The sequence below is a fragment of the Mustela lutreola genome, chromosome 14 (genome assembly GCF_030435805.1).
Source record: "Mustela lutreola isolate mMusLut2 chromosome 14, mMusLut2.pri, whole genome shotgun sequence".
In the NCBI taxonomy this organism is placed as follows: domain Eukaryota; kingdom Metazoa; phylum Chordata; class Mammalia; order Carnivora; family Mustelidae; genus Mustela; species Mustela lutreola.
The window spans coordinates 42,700,849-42,722,829 of record NC_081303.1 but is presented as its reverse complement, the minus strand read 5'-3'; the positions used below and the strand labels follow the sequence as shown (position 1 = coordinate 42,722,829).

At 40.2% G+C, this 21,981-nt stretch overlaps 2 protein-coding genes across 3 annotated transcripts in view; one reads left to right on the top strand and one right to left on the bottom strand.

Annotated features, from left to right (window-relative positions):
• The window catches only part of LOC131814842 (C4b-binding protein alpha chain-like), a 56,679-nt gene that overhangs the window by 31,237 nt on the left and 3,461 nt on the right, over positions 1 to 21,981 (top strand). Inside the window, exon 9 of one of the 2 annotated variants that reach the window (XM_059146228.1) lies at positions 19,774 to 19,959. The exons of the other annotated variant lie outside the window; for it this stretch is intronic. Coding sequence (XP_059002211.1) covers positions 19,774 to 19,959 — 186 coding nt within the window. The remainder of the gene's footprint in view (positions 1 to 19,773; positions 19,960 to 21,981) is intronic. 2 annotated transcript variants of the gene reach the window in all.
• LOC131814843 (peptidyl-prolyl cis-trans isomerase-like 1) lies at positions 9,366 to 10,019 on the bottom strand. The gene has a single exon (XM_059146229.1). It carries the CDS (start codon positions 9,960 to 9,962, stop codon positions 9,462 to 9,464), a length of 501 nt encoding a protein of 166 aa, XP_059002212.1. The 5' UTR covers positions 9,963 to 10,019; the 3' UTR covers positions 9,366 to 9,461.

Sequence of the window (21,981 nt, the reverse complement as noted above, 5' to 3'; positions counted from 1 at the left end):
ATTATTGTCTTTGGTGATGAGGGCCCAGGGAGGCTGACTGTGCTCCGAGAGTGTGGGGGACACAATCCTGAGTAGTCTTTCCAGGGGTGAGGATCTGGAACATCTTTCCACCAATTCCCTCCTCTCATGGGTGAAGAGGCCCCAACAGAGGACTTGGGGACACACCCTTGGACCACTGAACACGCTCTGGAGGTGGGGCTTAAGGTCAGGTGCAGAGAGGCTGGTAGAGGAGGGCACTATGGGGGGCCCCGCAACAGCCTCCTATGTAGGGATACGGGCAGAGCACAGCTGGCCTGGGCCACACTTCCCTTTTCTCTGTTGCTCTCTTCGGACGTCTGTTCTGGCCTGTCTCTCTCTCTTTTCTCTCTCTACTCAAAACTCTCATTTCTCTTCATCAGACCCCTATAACATTTGATTTTTTCATCCCAAACAGAATTGTTATTTTTAGCGTGAGCGATTCATTTCTTTATCTACCATTGAGCTTTCATTTTTTATCGGAATTCTCACATATCAAATATTTGCCGCCCTGCCTATATAAACCACCAAGAAGTCCACAAGCTACTATCACAAACATGGGTTCCTTGCCTTTGGTTTGTGGGGTGTGAGGATGTGGCATGAGCCCCAGGGGTCTCCCAGACACTCTGCTGATAGAATTGCCACATGATCTGCTGGCGCCATTTAAAAATCTGTGTATTATAACTATTATTTCCACAGGATGCACCAAAAATATGATCTACAAAAGTGGAAGCTATTCTTAGCCATGCTCATGAGCTGAAATGGCTTAAAAAGACTTTATCAGAAGATTTTATGACAGAAGAACTTGGTCAATCTGTTTCTCGTTAGGGAGTTTGAGTAGAGGAAGGAAGGGAGCCTGGATATTTTATACCAAAAATGTAAAATGAAATTTAGAACATATGGAAACACAACTGCGTTGCCTTCTTAGACAGGAGCAGATGGATCATTTCAAAGAAATTCAGCTGTCAGGGTGGTCTGGTGTTCCCAGGAGCTTTATAACCGCAGGCAGAGAAAACCCAAACAGTTCACGTCCTGGTTTCGCCACCAGGCCTCTGCTTCAGTTCGTCTAACATCAGCGGGACTGGACGAGGTGATGCTGACCATTTCCCTGTGGTGAAAAGTGGATGAATGTTCGACAATTCCTCTTTCAGACATGGGCTCTCCTTTCTTCACCAACAAATGTGTCTCTGCCTCCATCCCTCTCCTTTGCCTCCAAACCGACTCAGGAAAATTTTCCTTCATTAAGCAAAAATTTTACAAACATGACTTTGCTTGCTTATATTCTGTTAAAGTTGTTTGAATTCATTTTCTAGTTCATTATTATTTACATCACATGATTTGACTTTACTCCTTTACTGTAGTACATGTTTTCTCAGACATACAACAAAACCGAATTTGTATCTGGTTCTGTAGGGTTTCCCCGCAGACTGCATGCAATTATCCTCACTACTGAGTCCACTGAATCTTATATAATTAGGTAGTTGATGCTTTAAATGCATTATATACATTCAAATTCTTGGTATATATTTTTGTATCTGTGTTTAATAATGTTTTACCAATACAAACAGCTTGGTTTGGATATTAGGGTGGGCTGGGAAAGAAAAATTTTTCCCCATTTCTTTTTTTTTTTTAAATATTTGTTTATTTATTTATTTGACAGAGTGAGACAGCAAGAGAAGGAGCACAGCAGGGAGAGTGGAAGAGGAAGAAGCAGGCTTCTTGCAGAGCAGGGAGCCCAGTCCCAGGACCCTGGGATCATGACCTGAGCCAAAGGCAGATGCTTAATGACTGAGCCACCCAGGTGCCCCAGTTTTTCCCAGTTTCATAAGGGAAATTAGTATCTGTGCTATCTGAAAAGTCACGTTCTACATCATGTTATTAGTGGATTATAATTGAATTGCTAACTAAGTATGCTTCTATTTTCATATTACTAATGTGTTCACATGAAGAATTATCTACCTCAGGCTTCATTCTTTATCTGTACAGAAGACATGGCAGAAGCTTTTAAATGTCAGCCCTTCATGGTTCCTTCCTTAACATTTTCCCTGAGCACATCAGAGCAGGGCAGAGACTTATTATCACACAGATATGAATTATTTCTTCATTTTTTAATATATTCTTTCATTTAAATCCCTTTAAAATGATCTAAAATAAATGCATATATATGCAAACAAATATTGAAACAGTAAAAGTGGGCATAAATAATTCCAAGACTTTTTTCCCTATTTCTCTATAAACATTTTATATTTAAGTTTTATCTTTAAAATTTTAATTTTTGTGTATAATTCTATAAATTATAAACCAAATTAGAAGTGCAGCTGTTTCTTGACCTATCAACTCTACTTATCTTTAAAATTAATTTTAAATATACATACATTTAACAAAATCATTTACTAACCAGACCCACACAATTCCTTTTCCCCAGTCCCAGAGAAACACAGTTACTTCTTAAAACATTTTTTTTCCTGATATTTATCACCATGTTTTTAGAAATTGTATTTTTTTTTCACTTTTTAAATAAATTATCCATTAATCTATTGATTATAGCCAAAGATTCAATCATCTGGTTTTTTTCATTCTTTTTTCCAATATGGTTATTGCCCAACTTTACTTAAATTAGTAATATAATGTTTGCATGGAATGATCACTGCACTGGACCAAGTAGTGTTCTGTGAACATGTTTCTTTTCCTTATAACTGCCTTATATTACTCTGGTGTTGATGGTGTTCTTTTCAGTGATGTTGTTTGCCTCCTTAGTTAACCTTGTTTCTATTTCCAATTCCTCCTAAGTGCTCCAAGAGATTTTTCGGTCCACCACTATTGTCTGAATGTTCAGGGACAACAGAGCCTTATCGGCTCGCTTTTTTGTCCCCATGGATCATTCTCCCAAAGTTCATTCTCTCACTTGGTTTTAGTTTGGGTTCTACCAGAAGCGCAGCCTGAAACAAGAACTAAAGTTAAAAGGTTTGTTTAGGAATGGCAGGAAACACCAGGAGATGAGTACGGCAGTGAGGTAGGGAAGGGAAGGCAACAGTAAGGGGTGTGTGATCCAGGAAATTAGGATGACCAGAGCCTAATTTCAGGGAAACTGGTAAAGATGTTGAACTTCACTTAGAGAAAGTAATCGCCATAAGGTGAGGGAGTTGGGGTATTGATACACTAGTTTCCATCAGTCGTTAATTAAGATCTGTTTCTAAAGGGCTTGATCCCAGGATGCTGGGATCATGACCTGAGCCAAAGGCAGAGGCTTTAACCCACTGAGCCACCCAGGTGCCCCTTCATGAGCCCTTTCAATCTATAAACTCATGTTCTTCTGTTCTGAGAAATTTTCTTATGTAATTTCTTTAATAATGTTTCTTCACGGAAATCAAATTAACTTGATATCATATCTCCTTGTTGATTATGTACCTTTGTTATGCATTTTGTCTTCATTCCTACCTTCAACCCTACACACATTTTCTGGAAAATTTCTCTGGCTTTACATTCCATCCTTTTTGTTGAATTTTTTTTTTTTTAATTTCTTTTAAGACCATTTTATGATGCTTTCCAAAGGATTTGTATTTTTTTCTCTTTTCAAAAAAAAAAAAAAGTAGATTCCTTCTCCATGGAGTTATTTGTAATACAAAAGTATTCTTTTGCAACTTAGTTAATGATCATCACAGTCAGTTGTTCTTTTTTTCAGAGCAAAGCCCAAATTCTCTAAGGTTCTATATATATGAATAAAGTTTGCTGACAGTGGCTTACTAGCAGTGTGATGGTACAGTTGGGGATTTAAACTGTGGTTATAACAACAACTGTTAATTGTTTTCCTACCTATATTAACCCCCCTTTATCACTTCTACCATTTTAAATATCAGCAGGCACATAGCTCCTCAGCTAGAGGCTCCTTTGGAGTGACGTCCTAATGGGTGTAACTTCCCAGTCATTTTCCTGCTTGCTCTCTGCTTCTTGTTTCCTCAGGGTTGAAATGCTGACAGGGTGCTGGTGAGCAACCTCCGCCATGTTGAGGAAGACAGTGCCCCAAGGGATGTAGACAACAATAAGCAGGAAGGAACCTGGTCCCTGGTACTGGGCAGAGCTGCTGACCATCCTAAATGCTCTTATGCCTCTTCTTTCATGAAAAAAAAGTCAAGTTCTACCTGGTTGGAGTCACTAAGGTTTTAGGAGTCCTATCTCCTGACAAGCTTGGGGTGGGAATCAAGGTCCTCTTTGTTGCTGTCTAGTTTCTCTAGAGAAAGATCCTCTGGTCTTCTGCTCACTTATTTACAACTTGAATTTCTACCATGTCAGATGAGGAGACTATTCCTTCTACATTCTCTCTGAATTCTTATTTCTCCCTCTGTTCATAGGCTATTTCCACAACCCCGTTACTTGTGCCCCATAAACACCAGAGACTGATTCTTTCCTGAAATAATTACCCCAACCCTAAAGGTAGATCATTTGCATTTGTCTCCTTGTTTCAGGTGAAATTTTTACCTTCCATTATGACTGATTTGTCTTCCCTCAGAGGTTTGCCCACAGTGGTGCTGAATAATTCCACCAGGAGTGAAAACTGTATGAAGTTATGTGAAATGTTAATTTGGTGCTGGAATTTAATTTAGCTTCAGAAAAGTCAGTTACAAAACCCCTGCTGCCACATATTTTCTGACTACAGGAACATAAATTAAATTAACTGATTTATTTCTTTCCTAGTTTTAATAACCACCAAAGAAAGAAATTGGTAAGCTAGAGTCTCTACCACAAAAAACTTAACTAGATGGGGCGCCTGGGTGGCTCAGTGGTTTGGGCTGCTGCCTTCGGCTCGGGTCATGATCTCAGGGTCCTGGGATCGAGCCCCGCATCGGGCTCCCTGCTCCGCAGGAAGCCTGCTTCCCTCTCTCTTTCTCTCTCTCTGCCTGTCTCTCTGCCTACTTGTGATATCTGTCTTTCAAATAAATAAATAAAATCTTTAAAAAAAAAAAACTTAACTAGAGACTGTAATGATCATCTTGCATTTTGCAATAATGAGAGCTAAAAAGGGGGATGTATTTTTTTGCTAAAATTCCTTTGAATCCAGGAGCTACGCTTCCCAGTCATGTCACACTGATAATGAACCCATTTGCAAATCTAAAAAAGATATGATGAATTCTCTTTATTAAGAATCTTTTAAAAATTTAAGTACTCTAAGTGGATTGATGTACTTTTGAATGTTTTATTTCTAAAATGTAATTTTTTTACTTGAAACTTTAGATGCTATGTAGCTCAACACTTTGTAGAAGCTTTACTGTTGTAAGTTTTAAATTATATTTATTTTTAAGGTACACCAAAATATGCATGTATCAGTGGATCCAGTCAGGAGCTAGAAACCACACAATGACTTTTTAAAATAAAGAATTATTAAACTTTGATAAAAGGTTAACTATAGGAGATATATATATATATATATATATATATATATCTTTCATATATATATATATATATATGAAAAATACCTTTATGTGGTACTCTAGGGCTGTGGGAGGGCACTTAAGGAAGAATCAACTTCAAAAGAGTACCCCTTCCCAATGTTCTATTTGCAACTCACTAGATGCCAGAAGTTCTGAAGTCCAACATCTGGCTCCTTTTTCATGGACGGATTTTTTAAAAAAAATACATAGATACAACATGTTTCCTTATAGTCCCCTAATTCAGAGCTGTAAGTGATAAATCCACACTCAAAAATGTACATCCGCTTAGTTTGTGGCTGCAAGGTACAATGTGAAAATACTCACCAGAATGAGAAACTGATGGAGATTTCTCAGGAACACAGACTATTTGGCCCTTTGAACCTGAAGTTCTTTAATTACTAGCTTGTTTGAACGTGACTGATTCAACATTTTCCTATAACTCTGATTTGCTTTACCATCAGTGTTTAACACTTCTTGCAACAACTCCTTTAACAACTACCTGTATGTGTCCTGTGACACAGGATACAGAAGGAAGGGCAAAGAAAGAGGAAGTCAGACATAAGGAGACTGACACCTGCTCAGGTGCCCCCATTCTGAGAAGCCTTCTGTGTGACCATGTATGGTACCTGCAGGTATAATAAGTTTATAGATAACCCATTCACTGATTATCAGGATTCCTAATTATCACATAAACAGGAAAGAGCAGATGAAATTTTTCTGCCTTTTTGTCATTATTGTTGTTATTGTCATCAGTCAACAAACATGCATTATTAAGATTCCTCAATGGGTTCATTGAACAGTGGAATAAAAGACTTTTGATGGAAGAGGAAAATCATGGTCTGTCTCTGTTCTAAAAGCCTTATGCTGAAGCATTGCTATCATTGTGTCCCAAGCTCTACAACTTGATGCTCATTGTCATTTTAGTGTCCAAGCGATTGTCCTCCACCTGATTTACCATTTGCTTCTCCAATAAACAAGGTGTATGAGACAGACTTCAAATCTGGAACTGCCCTGTCAGCCATCCTGGCTTTAGTAGAATCAGTTCAAGTTGAGTACTTGTAATGCCAGAGGCTCATAGGACCATAGTGTTTTTTGTGTCAGGATCAACATTTCTTATTTTTCTCACTTGTACGTTTGTGGTATTTGGGGATGTTCTCTTAGGAACTTAATGAATCCTTCAATTCCAAAGAAAATCTTTGATCAAAAAAGTCTTCAAAATCATTATCACCTATACTCTTTAGAAGAAGGCAGTTAGGAATTCACACTGAGATATTGTTCTAACAGTAAGGATATTGAATATATTTCCCCTTTTCTTGTTTCCCTGTGAGCAAGGGCATACATTTTTGAGAACTTACATTGGTATGAATAACTGTCCATGTATCACACCCTTTATTATCACACCGATCTAACTGCATGAAAAAATCTAAGCACATTTTTTTTCTCTCATCTTAAAATATCAGACAAATGGGATAACTGTTTGCACTTATTTTTCCTCAGAGTAAAATTCATGAAGTCAGGATCAGAAATAAGCATTGAAAAAAAAAATCTCTGGGTTCATCTAGAAGTAGTAATTCAAACTCTCCACCAGATTTTCCTTCTCATGTTATATTTTATAAGTAATTTTAATCACTAGTCATCATTTTACTTTTCCTCCTAGAGATCCAGGAGATATAATCAGTGGGAAACTGGAAGTGAAAGGCAGATTTTCTTTCTGGTTCAACTATAGAATTCAAGTGTTCAGAGGGGTAAGTATAAGGCAACCCAGAAGAATACTATTCTTTTCAATTTTTAGGAGTAGATTAATGCACGCATATGTTTCAAAAATAAAAATTATGTAAAAAGGTATGCGAATGCCTGCAATTAACTTCCTTGGTTTTTTGTTTGTTTGCTTGTTTGTTTGTTGTTTTTTGTACCTTGAAAGAACATAGGTCAGGAAATTCAAAATGTGTTTATACTGTTATCTTTGCCTGGATGACTTTACTCCACATTCCAACATATCTAAAACCTCCTAGCTTTTCTTTACAGAAGAGGGCACAAAAGTCATCAAATTCTTAAAGTAAGCATACTTCTGTAATCAGAAACTAGATGGGGGTGCGTGGGGAAAGAACATTGTCAAATTTGCCAAAGCCCTTGGCTGTCCCCTCCCAACTAGTTACTAAACAACCGCTCTCCCACTGCGAAGAATTCCACTATCCTCACTTTTAACAACATGGATTGGTTTTAAATTATATGACTTTATTGAAATGGAATCTTACATGATGCATTCTTACTTCCATGTCTTTTTAATTTTTTTTTTTGCTAACCATAATATTTGTGCAATTTGTCCACGTTGTCTACAGTTGACATTCATTCATTTTAATTTCTAAATATTCCACCGTTGTAAGAATCTACCACAATTTGCTTACCCACTCTACTGTTAAAAAACATTGTGTTATTTTCTATTTGTTTTTGGCTATGAACATTTTTGCACATGTCTTTTGCTAAGCATGTCTATTTTTTTAAATGATTTTATTGTTAAGTAATCTCTACACCCAACATGGGGCTTGAACTCACAACCCTGGGATCAAGAGTTGCATGCTCTACAGACCTAGCCAGCCAGGTGTCCCTGAGCACATCTCGTTTTGATGAACAAAAACCCAAGAATAGAATTGCTGGATCATAAGAAGGACATATGGGTCTGTTCAGCAGTTTTCCACTGTGGTTGTGCTGCATGATATTGTCCCATCCTAACTGTACAGAACATGCAAGTTCTTTACAATTCTTGCTATGATTTATTTATTTGAGAAATTCTGTTGGGTGTGCAGTGGTATCACATAGTGCTTTTAAAAATATATTTTTTAAAATTTTATTTTATTATGGGGCGCCTGGGTGGCTCAGTGGGTTAAAGCCTGTGCCTTCAGCTCAGGTCATGATCCCAGGGTCCTGGGATCGAGCCCTGCATTGGGCTCTCTGCTCAGCAGGGAGTCTGCTTGCCCCCTCTCTCTGCCTGTCTCTCTGCCTACTTGCGATCTCTACCAAATAAATAAATAAAATAATTTAATTTTTTTTTTTTTTTTTTGGCAACGTCAACCATCAGTGGCATTTTATTTTGGAAGTTTCTATGTATTCCATAGACATTCACTTCCTTTCTCTTACCACTCTCCCAACTCGTTAAAAAAAAAAAAATCAGAAAGACTTAAAAAACTTATAAAAAATCCTTCTCTAGTTTCTCTAGTCTTAGGTTAAAAAAACTTCAGTGGGGCCTCCCCTTTATGACAATACTGCTTTTTAAAGAGAATTCATAGTCTGTCCTTAAGCTTGCTACAGACTTCTACTCCTTCCTGGGGAAAAATGGTCAATGTTTCTGCTGCCTTTTAATAAATTCCTTTCTTGATTATTACACATTATCATTCCCCACTTGACACCTTCTTAGAAACTTGATTGTTAGATGCATTTTTCATTTGGCAAAAATTCAATGTGGCTTTGTGTGGGATGTCTCAGTGTCAGAAACAGCAGTGTTGACGTTCTGGTTTTGAGAGGGAAAATATATATAGAGATGCATACATTCCCGGAAGAACAAATGTAGGAGACTGAAATAGGGTGTGCACAGAGTTAAGAAGGCTGATAGACACTACTTGGTTTTGAATTCTGTGGCTGTCAGCCACCAAAGCCTGCGGTGTAGGCCAGAATAGAAATCCCTGCAGGAAGAAGTTTGGTTCGGCACTATGGAATGACAGAGTCGGTTTCCTCTTGTCCCAAGTGCATCAGCACAGACACGCCCAAGGAGGAGCAGTATATGCTCATCTGCAACGAGGGGTTCACTGTAAGTGATCACTTATGAGCATTTCTGCAAACCCTCTGTCAAACCTAGGCACTGGGGAAAGAGAAAAGCAGCATCCTCTTAAAATATACTTCCAGCTCTAACTCACCCAAGACCCCAGGCCAAAATGAAGTTTAAGTACATGTCACTCTAGGTCATCCAGAAGCTGGTTCACTGGGGCCATCCCGGAAGATCCAGGCGTGCCCTCGAGAGCAGCAAGCCTACCCAGAAGGGTACGCCTTAACGATCTTCACGTCGTCCACAGGGCGGTCCTGGGAGTTTGTTTCCACCATTCCTACTCGATTCACCATTCCTATACCTTGGCAGACACGGCCAAAAATGGTGTGCTTGCCATCAAGCCACTGGGTAGGGGCAAGCGTCACGAAAAACTGGTTGCCGTTGGTGTCTGGCCCTGCGTTGGCCATGGCGAGGATTCCAGCCCCCGTGAATTTCAAGTCTGGGTGAAGTTCATCCTCAAACTGTTTGCCATAGATAGATGCACCACCTCGACCTGTTCCTGTTGGGTCACCTCCCTGGATCATGAAGTCTTTGATGATCCTGTGGAACTTTGTGCCATTGTAGTAACCTCGACATGCCAACTCAGCAAAATTTTTACAGGTCTTCGGAGCATGCTTCCAGTACAACTCCAGCACAATGATCCCCTTGCTGGTCTCCAAGTATACGTTGGGTGGCTGCCAGGAGTCTGGGGGTATCGCCGCCATAGCGCAGCCGACGGAATCTTGCAGCAAAGCTACTTCCGATGTTGGTTCCCGGGGACCCTGTGCTACTGCGCGCACTTCCGGTCTCCGTGGTTCAACCTTTGCAATGCCAAGATTTGGGGGACTGAGACAAGGATGAAGAAGGATCCCCCTTCCAAGGCCGGGAAGCTGGGATGCAAGACGAGAAGAAGCTGATGGCAAGGACGGAGAAAAGTGCAAGCTCCATCGTAGAGGTGGTCTCTAGGTTCTAAAAATTATTTATTTATTTATTTGAGAGAGAGAAAGAGCATGAGCAGGGATGTTGGGGGCCGCTGAGGCCCTGATAGATAGCCAAGCCTCTCAGGGTTATTGCCTGTTTGCACAGCTCCTGCCATCTCTGCTGACCTGATATCTCTCCCTTAGACTAGATACCCCTGACCCACTATCCTGGGCTAGACACTTGGTGGCATAAAAACTGCAGGGCAATGACTCCACACGTAAAAGCCTGGAAAAATCATCAGTTTATCTCCGGACTCCATGCAACAAAGACTAGATAACTTCAAAGAAAAACATCATATTCCTGCCTTCTCCGGACCCCAAGGACCTACTCATATCTTGTAATCAGACCACAAAGTCCTTGCCTATATTATGGCCACATCGGAATATAGTGTGCCTTATATATAAAATTTTCCTTTTGTACTACTAAAGGTTAAGAACAATGATTAGCGCTACCCTTCCTCTATATATAACTACTCATTACTAATCTGGGTTTGTTCCCTTTTATTCCATTAGTCACTGTAAAAAAATCTTCTGTACTGATGTAACCCTAGACACTGCCTATATAAGAAGCATATTTATCAAATAAACGGGAGATGCCTGATTGCAAAAGTCAAACTGTTGAGCAGCTCTCTCATCCCTCTCGTGACACCGTCCATCCTTTGGGGACCCCTGAACCTGGAGAGGCTGGACCCTGGCACAGGGGTAAAGGCAAAGAAAGAGGGAGATGTAGACTCCCCGCAGAGCAGGATGCCTGATGTGGGGCTCAATCCTAGGACCTCAGAATCATGACCTGAGCTGAAGGCAGACGCTTGGCCAACTGAGCCTCCCAGGTGCCCCTCACATCATGCTTTTAATTTGCACTACCCTCATGATTAATGAGGTTAAATAGCTTTTCATAAATTTGTTGACCATTTGGATATTCATTTATTTATATTTTTAATTAACATATGGTGTATTATTTGTTTTGGGGGTACAGGTCTGTGAATCATCAGTCTTAAACAATTCACAGCACTCACCACAGCACATCCCCTCCTCAGTGTCCAACACCCAGCCACCCCATTCCTCCCACCCTTATTCACTCTGGATATTTTTGTAACGTGCCATGCTAGTTTAAGTCTTTTCCTATTGGATGGTCTAGCTAGTTCTAATTAGTTGTAAGAGTTTTTGACATAATCTGGAAAAAACATCCTTTGTGAGTTATGCATTGTGTGCCCCTTTTTCTTGCTCGGTAGTTTGCCTTTTTTTTTTTTACTTTCGTAAGATGTCTATGGTAAACATGAATTCCTCATTTTAAGGGGGGTGCAATTTATCAAGTTTTTTCATTTGATTCATGGTTTGAGTGTTTAAGGGAAATCTCTTTCATTTCGTTTAGTGGTTTTTTAATTTGTTTTTGCAGGGTGTTTTTTGTTTGTTTTTTTTGTTTTTTTGTTTTTTGTTTAATGTTTTGTTTTGGGGTTTTGTTTGTTTGTTTCGTGTTTAAGAAATCTGGCCTGGGGCCTTGGTTCCTCTCTTTATCCCTTGCCTGGTGGACTTTCTCTCTCTCTCCATTGCTTGGAGACTCTTGTGGCCAAGCCCACTGAGTGGGCCCCCCATATGGTCAGGCATAGGGCACATCCCAGACAATGTGTGGGCTCATCCCTGAGGCTGGCCCAGCTCAGGCAGGCATCCAAAGCTGAATGCTTAGCCCCTTGCGTCTCAATTTAGGCTGCTTGAACTACTGTTATAGCCAAATCGTTTTCTAGAATTTAGTTGTTCTGACCCCAGTAATCAGCATTCTTTGAGGGTCTGCTGTGTGCCAGGGGCTAAGGGTACAGCAGGGAATAGACACAAACTCAGATTTTATTTTAGTTCCTCTTGATAAAACGAAGCAACCATGTGGTGCATTTATTTACTTTCCTTTCTCTCCAGGAAGGAAATGAAATTGGCCCAGGGCAGGAGCCAAACACTAAACATTAATTTTACAGATAAAATGCCCAAATAATGATTCTATTGTAAAGAAAGGGAGAGTCCTGTGTTAGGGATGGAGTGGGATGGCCTGGAAGGAAGGGCCACTGGAATAATCAGTGTCCCCAATACCAAAGAATATTTTTTTTTCCAGAGATCATCCTTACCGCGTAAAATGGGATTTCATAGTACAGAGATTCTCCTCCTTAATGTCTGCTTGTATTTGAAAATATTCTATCAGGTTGTGACTTTGAAAACTTATCAAAACATGGTAATAAGTGGAAACTATGCCACTGACTTCCATGATGCCCAGCCTTTCATTTTTTCAGTCCTGGTGAGGCAGCAGAAGCAGAAGCAAACCAAGTGCTGAGCCAACCAGTCCAGCCACTTGGCACTTGCAAAGCCCCCACAAAGGAAAGCAAGAGAGAATAACCTTATACAGATGGCAAGAGATGGGCAACAAGGCGGGCAGGGTTCAGAACTTTGTAGGAATTCTTGAAAGGCAAGAGTTAAATTCAACAGAAGAAGAGAGACTCTGGTGAGGATGACGATTTTGGAATTTACAACGTTTAGAGACCAAATCTTCATGAAACAATTTTGGAATGGATAATACTGGGCAGAAGTTAAGATCAGAGTAAATGCTGGCTTTGTTTATTGCCTACATAGCTTTTAGAGAATAAACCTGTTGTGCCAGAAATATATAAATAAATAAAGAGGAAAAGAAGAGAAGAAATCTATGCCTGACCCAAGGTCACAAATATATTTGCCCGTTTTTTTCTTTGAGGAGACTCGTGGTTTTACGTTCACAGTGATATCCGTGACCATGACAAAATGGTCATGGTGTGAAGCAAAGAACCAAGATTCATTTTCTTCCATGCAGATAACCAACTATATGACACCTTTCACTAAAAGGAGCTTCCTTTCCCTTATTTCTCTGTAGCAGTTTGTCATAAACCAATTGATGATGTATATTTGGGGCTTGTTACGTGACTCTCAGTTGTCAACTTTGGGTCTGTTTGGTTATCTCAAACAAATGCTGCCATGTCTTCTTTGTTCCCTCCTCTTATCCCTACTCCATCTATCTTCTCCATCTTGGAGATGGCTTTCCATCTTTTATATTCCATTTGAATTTTAGAATCAGTTTATCCGTTTTCATCAAAATGCTACTGAGTTTTATTATGACGCATTATATCTGTCAGTCAGTTTGGGAGGGATTGACATCTATACAACACGATGAAGAAAGGGATTTTTGTCTCCTGTTGGAGGAGTTGGTCTGGGGCCTTTTCCATCACAGGAGAAGCAGAAGGTTCCAGGCAAGCTGTTCTAAATAATGAGTTCAGGGTCCTGCATAAGAAACGTTTGTAGGCCCATCTCATTAAATGGACATTCGCTTAGCATTGTTGGTTTGCCACACTCCTGGGAGCTTCACAGCTGTAATTTGAAGCCAACCCCTCTATTTGGAGGGCAGGGAGAGACAAAAGAGAGGGAGGCAGGCCACTCCAGGTTGGTAGGTGGCCAGTGTAATAGGCAAAGGAAACTTACCTGTGAGGCTTGTCTTGGGCAGTGAGAAGACAAATGGATGCCTGTACCTGCCCATCTATAAAGAGGCCTAAGCTGGGCTCAGTCACAAACACCGTGCAGGGGTTCTCAATACCACATCACTGTCTCAAAGATATGTCCTTGAAGCAGGCTGGGGAGTGAGAAAGAGACCGTGGAACACACATTCCAAGGGCAAAGGAGGAGTCAGGAGCCTTCGAGTGCCCAAGTCCAGCTCACAGGCCAACTAGTGGTCTCATCTTTTTTTTTTTTAAATTTATTTTTTATTTATTTTCAGCATAACAGTATTCATTATTTTTGCACCACACACAGTGTTCCATGCAATCCGTGCCCTCTATAATACCCACGACCTGGTACCCCAACCTCCTACCCCCTGCCCCTTCAAAACCCTCAGATTGTTTTTCAGAATCCATAGTCTCTCATGGTTCACCTCCCCTTCCAATTTCCCCAAACTCCCTTCTCCTCTCTAACTCCCCATGTCCTCCATGCTATTTGTTATGCTCCACAAATAAGTGAAACCATATGATAATTGACTCTCTCTCTTTGACTTATTTCACTCAGCATCATCTCTTCCAGTCCCATCCATGTTGTTACAAAAGTTGGGTATTTATCCTTTCTTTTTTTTTTTTTTAAGGATTTTATTTATTTATTTGACAGAAGAGATCACAAGTAGACAGAGAGGCAGGCAGAGAGAGAGAGAGGAGGAAGCAGGCTCCCTGCCAAGCAGAGAGCCCAATGCGGGGCTCTATCCCAGGACCCTGGGATCACGACCTAAGCCGAAGGCAGAGGCCTTAACTCACTGAGCCACCCAGGTGCCCCGGTATTCATCCTTTCTGATGGAGGTGTAATACTCCATAGTGTATATGGACCACATCTTCCTTATCCATTCATCCATTAAAGGGCATCCTGGTTCCTTCCACAGTTTGGCGACCGTGGCCATTGCTGCTATAAACATTGGGGTACAGATGGCCCTTCTTTTCACTACATCTGTATCTTTGGGGTAAATACCCAGTAGTGCAATTGCAGGGTCATAGGGAAGTTCTATTTTTAATTTCTTGAGGAATGTCCACACTGTTCTCCAAAGAGGCTGCACCAACTTGCATTCCCACCAATAGTGTAAGAGGGTTCCCCTTTCTCCACATCCCCTCCAACACATGTTGTTTCCTGTCTTGCTAATTTTGGCCATTCTAACTGGTGTATGGTGATATCTCAATGTGGTTTTAATTTGAATCTCCCTGAGGGCTAGTGATGATGAACATTTTTTTCATGTGTCTGATAGCCATGTGTATGTCTTCATTGGAGAAGTGTCTGTTCATATCTTCTGACCATTTTTTGATATGATTGTCTGTTTTGTGTGTGTTGAGCTTGAGGAGTTCTTTATATAAATGGTGCTGGGAAAACTGGACAGCTATATGTAGAAGAATGAAACTTGACCATTCTCTTACACCGTACACAAAGATAAACTCAAAATGGATAAAAAACCTCAACGTGAGACAGGAATCCATCAGAATCCTAGAGGAGAACATAGGCAGTAATCTCTTTGATATTAGCCACAGCAACTTCTTTCAAGATATGTCTCCAAAGGCAAAGGAAACAAAAGCGAAAATGAACTTTTGGGACTTCATCAAAATCAAAAGCTTCTGCACAGCAAAGGAAACAGTCAACAAAACAAAGAGGCAACCCATAGAATGGGAGAAGATATTTGCAAATGACGGTACAGACAAAAGGTTGGTCTCATCTTTTTGATGACATTCCCTAAAAGACCTAATGAAAAGAGTTTGGTATCTGAGTCAGATTTGGGCTCAGAATCCGACATGGCTGCTGATGAGAAATGTTTGGGGATGTATACTCAGTCTTTCTCAACTAATTCCCTCATCTGTAAAATGTAATACCAATGTTAGAGTTTTGTTTGAGGAAATTAAATGCAATTAGAGTTAGAGTTTTGTTTGAAGAAATTTAATGCAACGATTTATGTAAAAGTTAGGAAAATGGTCAATAAGCAGAAGGACTTTTTAGAAAAGAAATCTTCTGTTAAACTATTTAAATGACCTCTTTTATCTGACATACTCAGATTGTATTTTAGTTCCTCTTGATAAAATGAAACAACCATGTGGAACATTTACTTTCCTTTCTCTCTAGGAAGGAAATGAAATTGTGTTATCATCAGTATTCTAGGGGGATCCGCTCACTTGTTTCTGGGCAATGTTCCTCTTTATTTTTGAGAGCTAAGCAGTTTGGCTGTTAAATGCTTCATACTGCTGTCACTAGAGTTCAGCTGTGTGGTTTGGGTCATTTTCAGACATTTTCCAGTATTCACCATCCTCTATGGGTGAATATCAGTGTATCTTCAAGCAACAAATATCTATGGCTGGTCCAAGAGGGAAAAGACGAAGGTCAGGTTGGTGTCTTTATCTATGCCCTTTGCAGAGACTAAAAGAAATAATCTGAGTGGAAGACAGGATAGTTATTAAGGGACCAGTTTTAGCCCAGATAGTTATTAATCAATGAAGTCTTGACATTGACAAAGATGCCTTCTACAATTTATAATTTAGTGCTTTTGCCAGAAATATAATGCTGGGCTCAAGGTCCTTCACTCTGATCCATTGCCACTGAGAAATCCTTGAATTTGTCACGAGCCCTTGTCCCTTTAGGATGCTTGACCCTCTACCATCTAATTTTCCATGCACACTCTATCTGTGATGTAAACATCCCTCTGGGAAATTTCCCTTTACTCTCCAATTGGTATAATCCCAAAGTCAGTTAATTTGGCATCACTGATACTCAAGAAAACTAAATACTGGCAGAATAATTGTGTTGGGACTATATTTGGTCTTTTCACAACATAGACTTGCATGCTTTCTCTATTCCAGTTAGGCTGTGACGTGTTTGGAAAGAAAATTTAACTACATGTCTTTTTTATTCCTGCCTTCTTACTGGGAACTCACCCTAGTGAATGAAGACAGGACATCCCTGGAACATGGCAGAGAACATAACTCAGCACTGTGCTCTGATCTCAGAAGAAACTGCCACACACACACACACTGTACCATATTCCTACTTTTTCTCAAGTACTCAAAGAAAAATGATGTCTGTATGTGGACAAGAAGCTAACAAATGCCCCCACAACAGTGAGAAGTTCTGAGGATTATAATTGTAAATACAGAATTCCAGAGAGCTTTCGTATCAAGTTCATGTCATACTTCCAGGACTTGGAGCTTAATTGGAGAGCCTCATTAGACCCCGCCCCTCCCCTTTAGTGACTCGAATCTATGGCATTACCAAGACTTAGTTCCTTGGTTCAGATCTCGATTTATTACTGACTTAGAACCTCTCTTCAGCCTGATTCAGGGCATCTGAGGACACAGAGTCCCAGTGCACTGTCTCTGAGACGCCCCACCATGTCCCCCACGGTGCAGAGAATTTTCCCTGCACTGCTCTTCCTTGGGCTCCTGTTTCTACTGCAGTGCCCGTCCATTTTAGGCGGTGAGTACACAAGTGGCAGGGAAGAGGGGAGAGTTTAAACCAAGGTATGGGAAAGAATTCCTGGTTAAGAATTAGTTAAATAGGGATGCCTGGGTGGCTCAGTTGGTTGGACGACTGCCTTCGGCTCAGGTCATGATCCTGGAGTCCCGGGATCGAGTCCCGCATCGGACTCCCAGCTCCATGGGGAGTCTGCTTCTCTCTCTGACCTTCTCCTCGTTCATGCTCTCTCTCACTGTCTTTCTCTCAAGTAAATAAATAAAATCTTAAAAAAAAAGAGACTTAGTTAAATATAACCAAATGGTGAAAATTCAGTACAATTTTGGAGAAGTACAACGGGGTATTTATTAAGAAATATATTTACATTAAAAAAGGAAATATATTTAAATCATTTTAGTCCTTCCCATAAAGGATATAATGGCTCAGAAATCAGAATATTACAAACCTATGAGGAGCTGATCTAGTCACAAAAAATCCTTTTTGTCTTTATATTAATGTATTATATTTAAATGGATGATTTCCAATTTTCAAAGAATTCTTCCATAGGTTTCATGATTTTTCTATTGCTTTAATAACTGAGTAGAATTTTTTGCCATCTGGAAAGCAAAATTTTATATTATTATAAATAATGAGTGAATTTATCAGAGTAAGATTACAAAGCATGTATAAACTGAAAACATTAAGTCTAAGGTATTATATTGCAAGTCAAGGAATAATTGTCCCATTGAAAGGGTTTGCAAGGACCTGCAGGCCATTAAGTTAGTGTGATTATGAATGCAGACAAGAGTACTTCTTTCCATTTATAAGTGCAAATACGCCAATGAAAGTAACATTTCTTATTCATCTGCTGATGTGATTTCTTCCGTAAAAGAAAGACTTTCTAAGACTTTGACATAGAGCATTTTGCTCAGAATGGCAAAATCACTCGACAGAGCTTTTTCCCAAGAGCTCTTTTTCAATGGAGATTTATGTATCCTACTCTTGTGATGTTGGCTATTTCCCCAACTTCCGATGATACAAGGATTCCATGGCAAGTAGAGAGAATGCGGAGGTCCAAGGGGCCATCTTGTAATCCTTCATTAAGATTAATTTTTGGGGTCCCAGAATGATCCCAACCTCTTCAGGCTTTATGAGTGCTCTTAATACCACAGAGTGACTTCAAAGTTGGTTTTCTTTTCTTTTCTTTCTTTATTTATTTGAGAGAGAGAGAGAGTGAGCACGAGAGGGGGAGGGTTAGATGGAGAAGCAGACCTCCTGCTGGGCAGGGAGCCCAAAGCAGGAGTCAGTCCTGGGACTCCAAGACCGTAACCTAAGACTGAGGTAGTCACTTAACCAACTGAGTCACCCAGGTGCCCCAGAGTTGTTTTTCTAAGGGGAATACTAAAGTTTTTATTACTTTGGAAGTTTTCTACATCATAATGATAGTTATTTGAAGTAAAGTTTTAATGTTAGGTTAAAAAAAAATCAAATATCCTGGGTGATTCTCCTCCATTGGGAATTGAAATGGCTGTTATTCTTCCAAAGCTTAACTGCACGGCAATACTCTCATTGTCTTCCCGGAGCTCCATTAGCTCCTCTTCCTTTATGAATCAGGGAGGGTAGATTATGTCCAAGTCATAGAGACTTGTCACAATTCCTTCAGGTTTTTCTCTATTTATCCCCTTCTCTTCCATTCCTTCAAAAGCCCACCTTACTTCTGGTCCATGTTCAGGATAAGATACACTCTTATCCCGAGTTTACCTCAGGAGGTTACCTCTTCTTCATCCTTAGTAACAACGAGCTGCTGCCCCTAAGCCCTTGCTCACATCATCACTCCAACACAAAATGCCTGCGTGTATCTCATCTATCAAAGGAGCTTTTATCCAAACCTTAAGATAGACTTCCATAACCACCCATTGACTTATTTCACTAAGCATGATACGCTCTAGTTCCATCCACGTTGTCGCAAATGGCTAAGGGGGTAGGAGAAGAATAAGTGAAACTAGATGGGATTGTGAGGGAGACATACCATAAGTGACTCTTAATCTCACAAAACAAACTGAGGGTTGCTGGGCGGAGGGGGGTTGGGAGAAGGGGGGTGGGGTTATGGACATTGGGGAGGGTATGTGCTTTGGTGAGTGCTGTGAAGTGTGTAAACCTGGCGATTCACAGACATGTACCCCTGGGGATAAAAATATATGTTTATAAAAAATAAAAAATTTTTAAAAAATAGAGAAAAAAAAAGAAAATATACAATTCTAAACTATCATTATTTGATTCCAATCCCAGTGAGACCATACGGAGACAGACTTTTTGTCATTGCTTCAGAGTACTTCTGAAAATCTACATTTTCATGCAAGTTTCATCTAACTTCTTAGTTTGAGGGCTCCTAATGAAATTATTTAGTTAGAGGTAATGACTTGGTTTGAGGACTTTAGCAATCAGGGGCGGGGAGACCAGACCCAGAGTATCCTTCTCCCCCCCCCACCCCCCCCGCCCAGTGGTGAAATCTTTGAAAAGCAGAAATGAGTTATTATCTAAGAGAGTCTCAGTGCAGTGATTTTACTAACCATTTGTCTCACTTTTTATTTTTTAGAGGTGTGTTGCCCAGTACCAGAACTGGAGAATGGCAAAATCATTTCACAACGCACTAGCTCTGTGAATAGCTGTGCTTATTTCTATGAAGATGTAGTTTATTATGAGTGTTATAAGAAACAGCAGTTTGAAGCTAGATGCCAAGAAGATGGCACGTGGTATCCCAAAACACCAACATGTGATGAGAGTAAGAGCTTATGGAATTTTATGTTATTTTTTCTTTACCTTTTTTAAATCTACATTCAGGTTGATTTACACATAGTGTATTATTAGTTTTGGGGTAGAATTTAGTGATTCATCACTTGCATGTAACACCCAGTCCTGGTTATATCAAGTGTCCTCCTCAGTGCCCATCACCCAATTACCTCATCCCCCCACACCACTCCCCTCCAGCAACCCTCAGTTGGTTCCATGTTTCTGTGTACCAAAGTGATGGAGATTACTGAGGGAAGGTTTAAAATTAGGAAGAATTTGTACACCCTGCATGATTTTTGGAGTGAATACATTTGTTAAAAATCATTGCCCACCTCCCAATCCAACTTTCTTTTTCCTCCTCATTGTTTATTCCCTTTCTCTTGACCTTCCTGCTTTTCTTTTCTGAATCAGTAAAAATAGGCCACATCTAATATAATAGATCAGCTGACCTTTTCAATTATTGCCTTCTGTTTCTTGGTGTTTATTGTCTTGTCTTCTCTTCTGTCTGTTCATATGCCTTAATCTGCAGTTCAAGAACCACCCAAATCTGTTTGAACCCATCTTTCTAAACTTGCTTCCTTTCCTCCACAAACTTCCTTCCTTCCTTCTGTTGTCTCTAAGTTCTCCTTCAGACTCTCCCCCAGTGTGAAATGCCTACCTCTCCCTCACCAAGAGCATTTAGGTGCTCAACAAAATCCTACATCTCCCACTGTTTTTCCATGTCCCTGTCTACTGATGGTCAAGAACATTATCCCTGCTGGACGGTGATGTTTCTTCTTGCCTTGTGTGTGAGAAGGAGCCCTAAAGGGGTTCACATTGCTGTGTTCCAGAAGATCTTCTAAAGTAATATTGTGAAGTCTCATCACTATAAAATATTATCTCTCAACTGGCACTTCAACTGTGCCTTTACCAGGTCAATCCAATGTCTGAACAGATTTACAGGTTCGGGATGATGCAGTCTGTAATGTGACTAGTACATTCTATGGCCATGGTCTCAGTACCACACCTCTTTTGCTGTGAGTAGGTTTTCTAGTTGCACATAGTGTAATTCATTTCCAATTATTAAACAATATAATGTTCAGATAAAAGTGTTGACCGAAGTCCCACAAACAGAAAAGGCAAACTCAAACCTGGAGCACTTGTGTATTTCTGTCAAAAGGGACACTTGTCCCTTCTAGGTAGAAGGGATGCAATATAGTCAACTTACTACCAAGTGGCTTTGTAGTTATCTCAAGGGATGGTATCATATTAAAGACTTATTATTAAAGACTTAACGTTGTGGCTGGCAGTATAAAGATTCAGTGACAGCCTTGGTAAGTGGCAGTCCATGTTGTTGTGCCCATGCTTCTTCTTCATCCATACCACCCCTTTGCTCCTCTTCTTCTTGTGACAGCACTGGAAAGGCCAATGGCAGAAAATGGCTGACTTTAAGTTGCTGAGATATTGTTTAATTGTTTAATTCCTACCCTACTAGGGATGCTCTTTGCTGGTGTTAACATGCAAAATAAAAACTTTGCATTTCCTGTCGTTCCCATATATCAGGTCACCTACTTCTACCTACCCCAGATCTCCCTGGGCCTAGTTTTCCAATCTTTGCCCTTAAGGGCACTGCCAAACAAGCCATTCATTCTGGGCCATTCCAGGCTCATTTCATCTATCTTTAGCCCACTTCTTTTTCCAACAAAGTGAATGAGCAGATCATCTAAGATTTTTTCCTTATCACTGTCTTTCCATGATCAGCCTCTAAAGCAGCTTCCATCCATTTAGCTTACACATACCCAAAATACACATCTGTGAGTAGGCTTGGCTTTCTCTCTTCTGTCAGTTGGTTATAATGGAGACTCCACATAGCCATGAGTGTGAGCTCAAGAGGCACTTGTGCAACAGTGGATGGGCATAAGGAGGACCTAGGCTTCCTATGTGGGTGGGCTGCTTGTGCCATCTGGTCCTTGCAAATGCTCAATCCCAGATGACGACTTCCATTTTATAATGAGTTATTTGTTGTCTGCTTGGC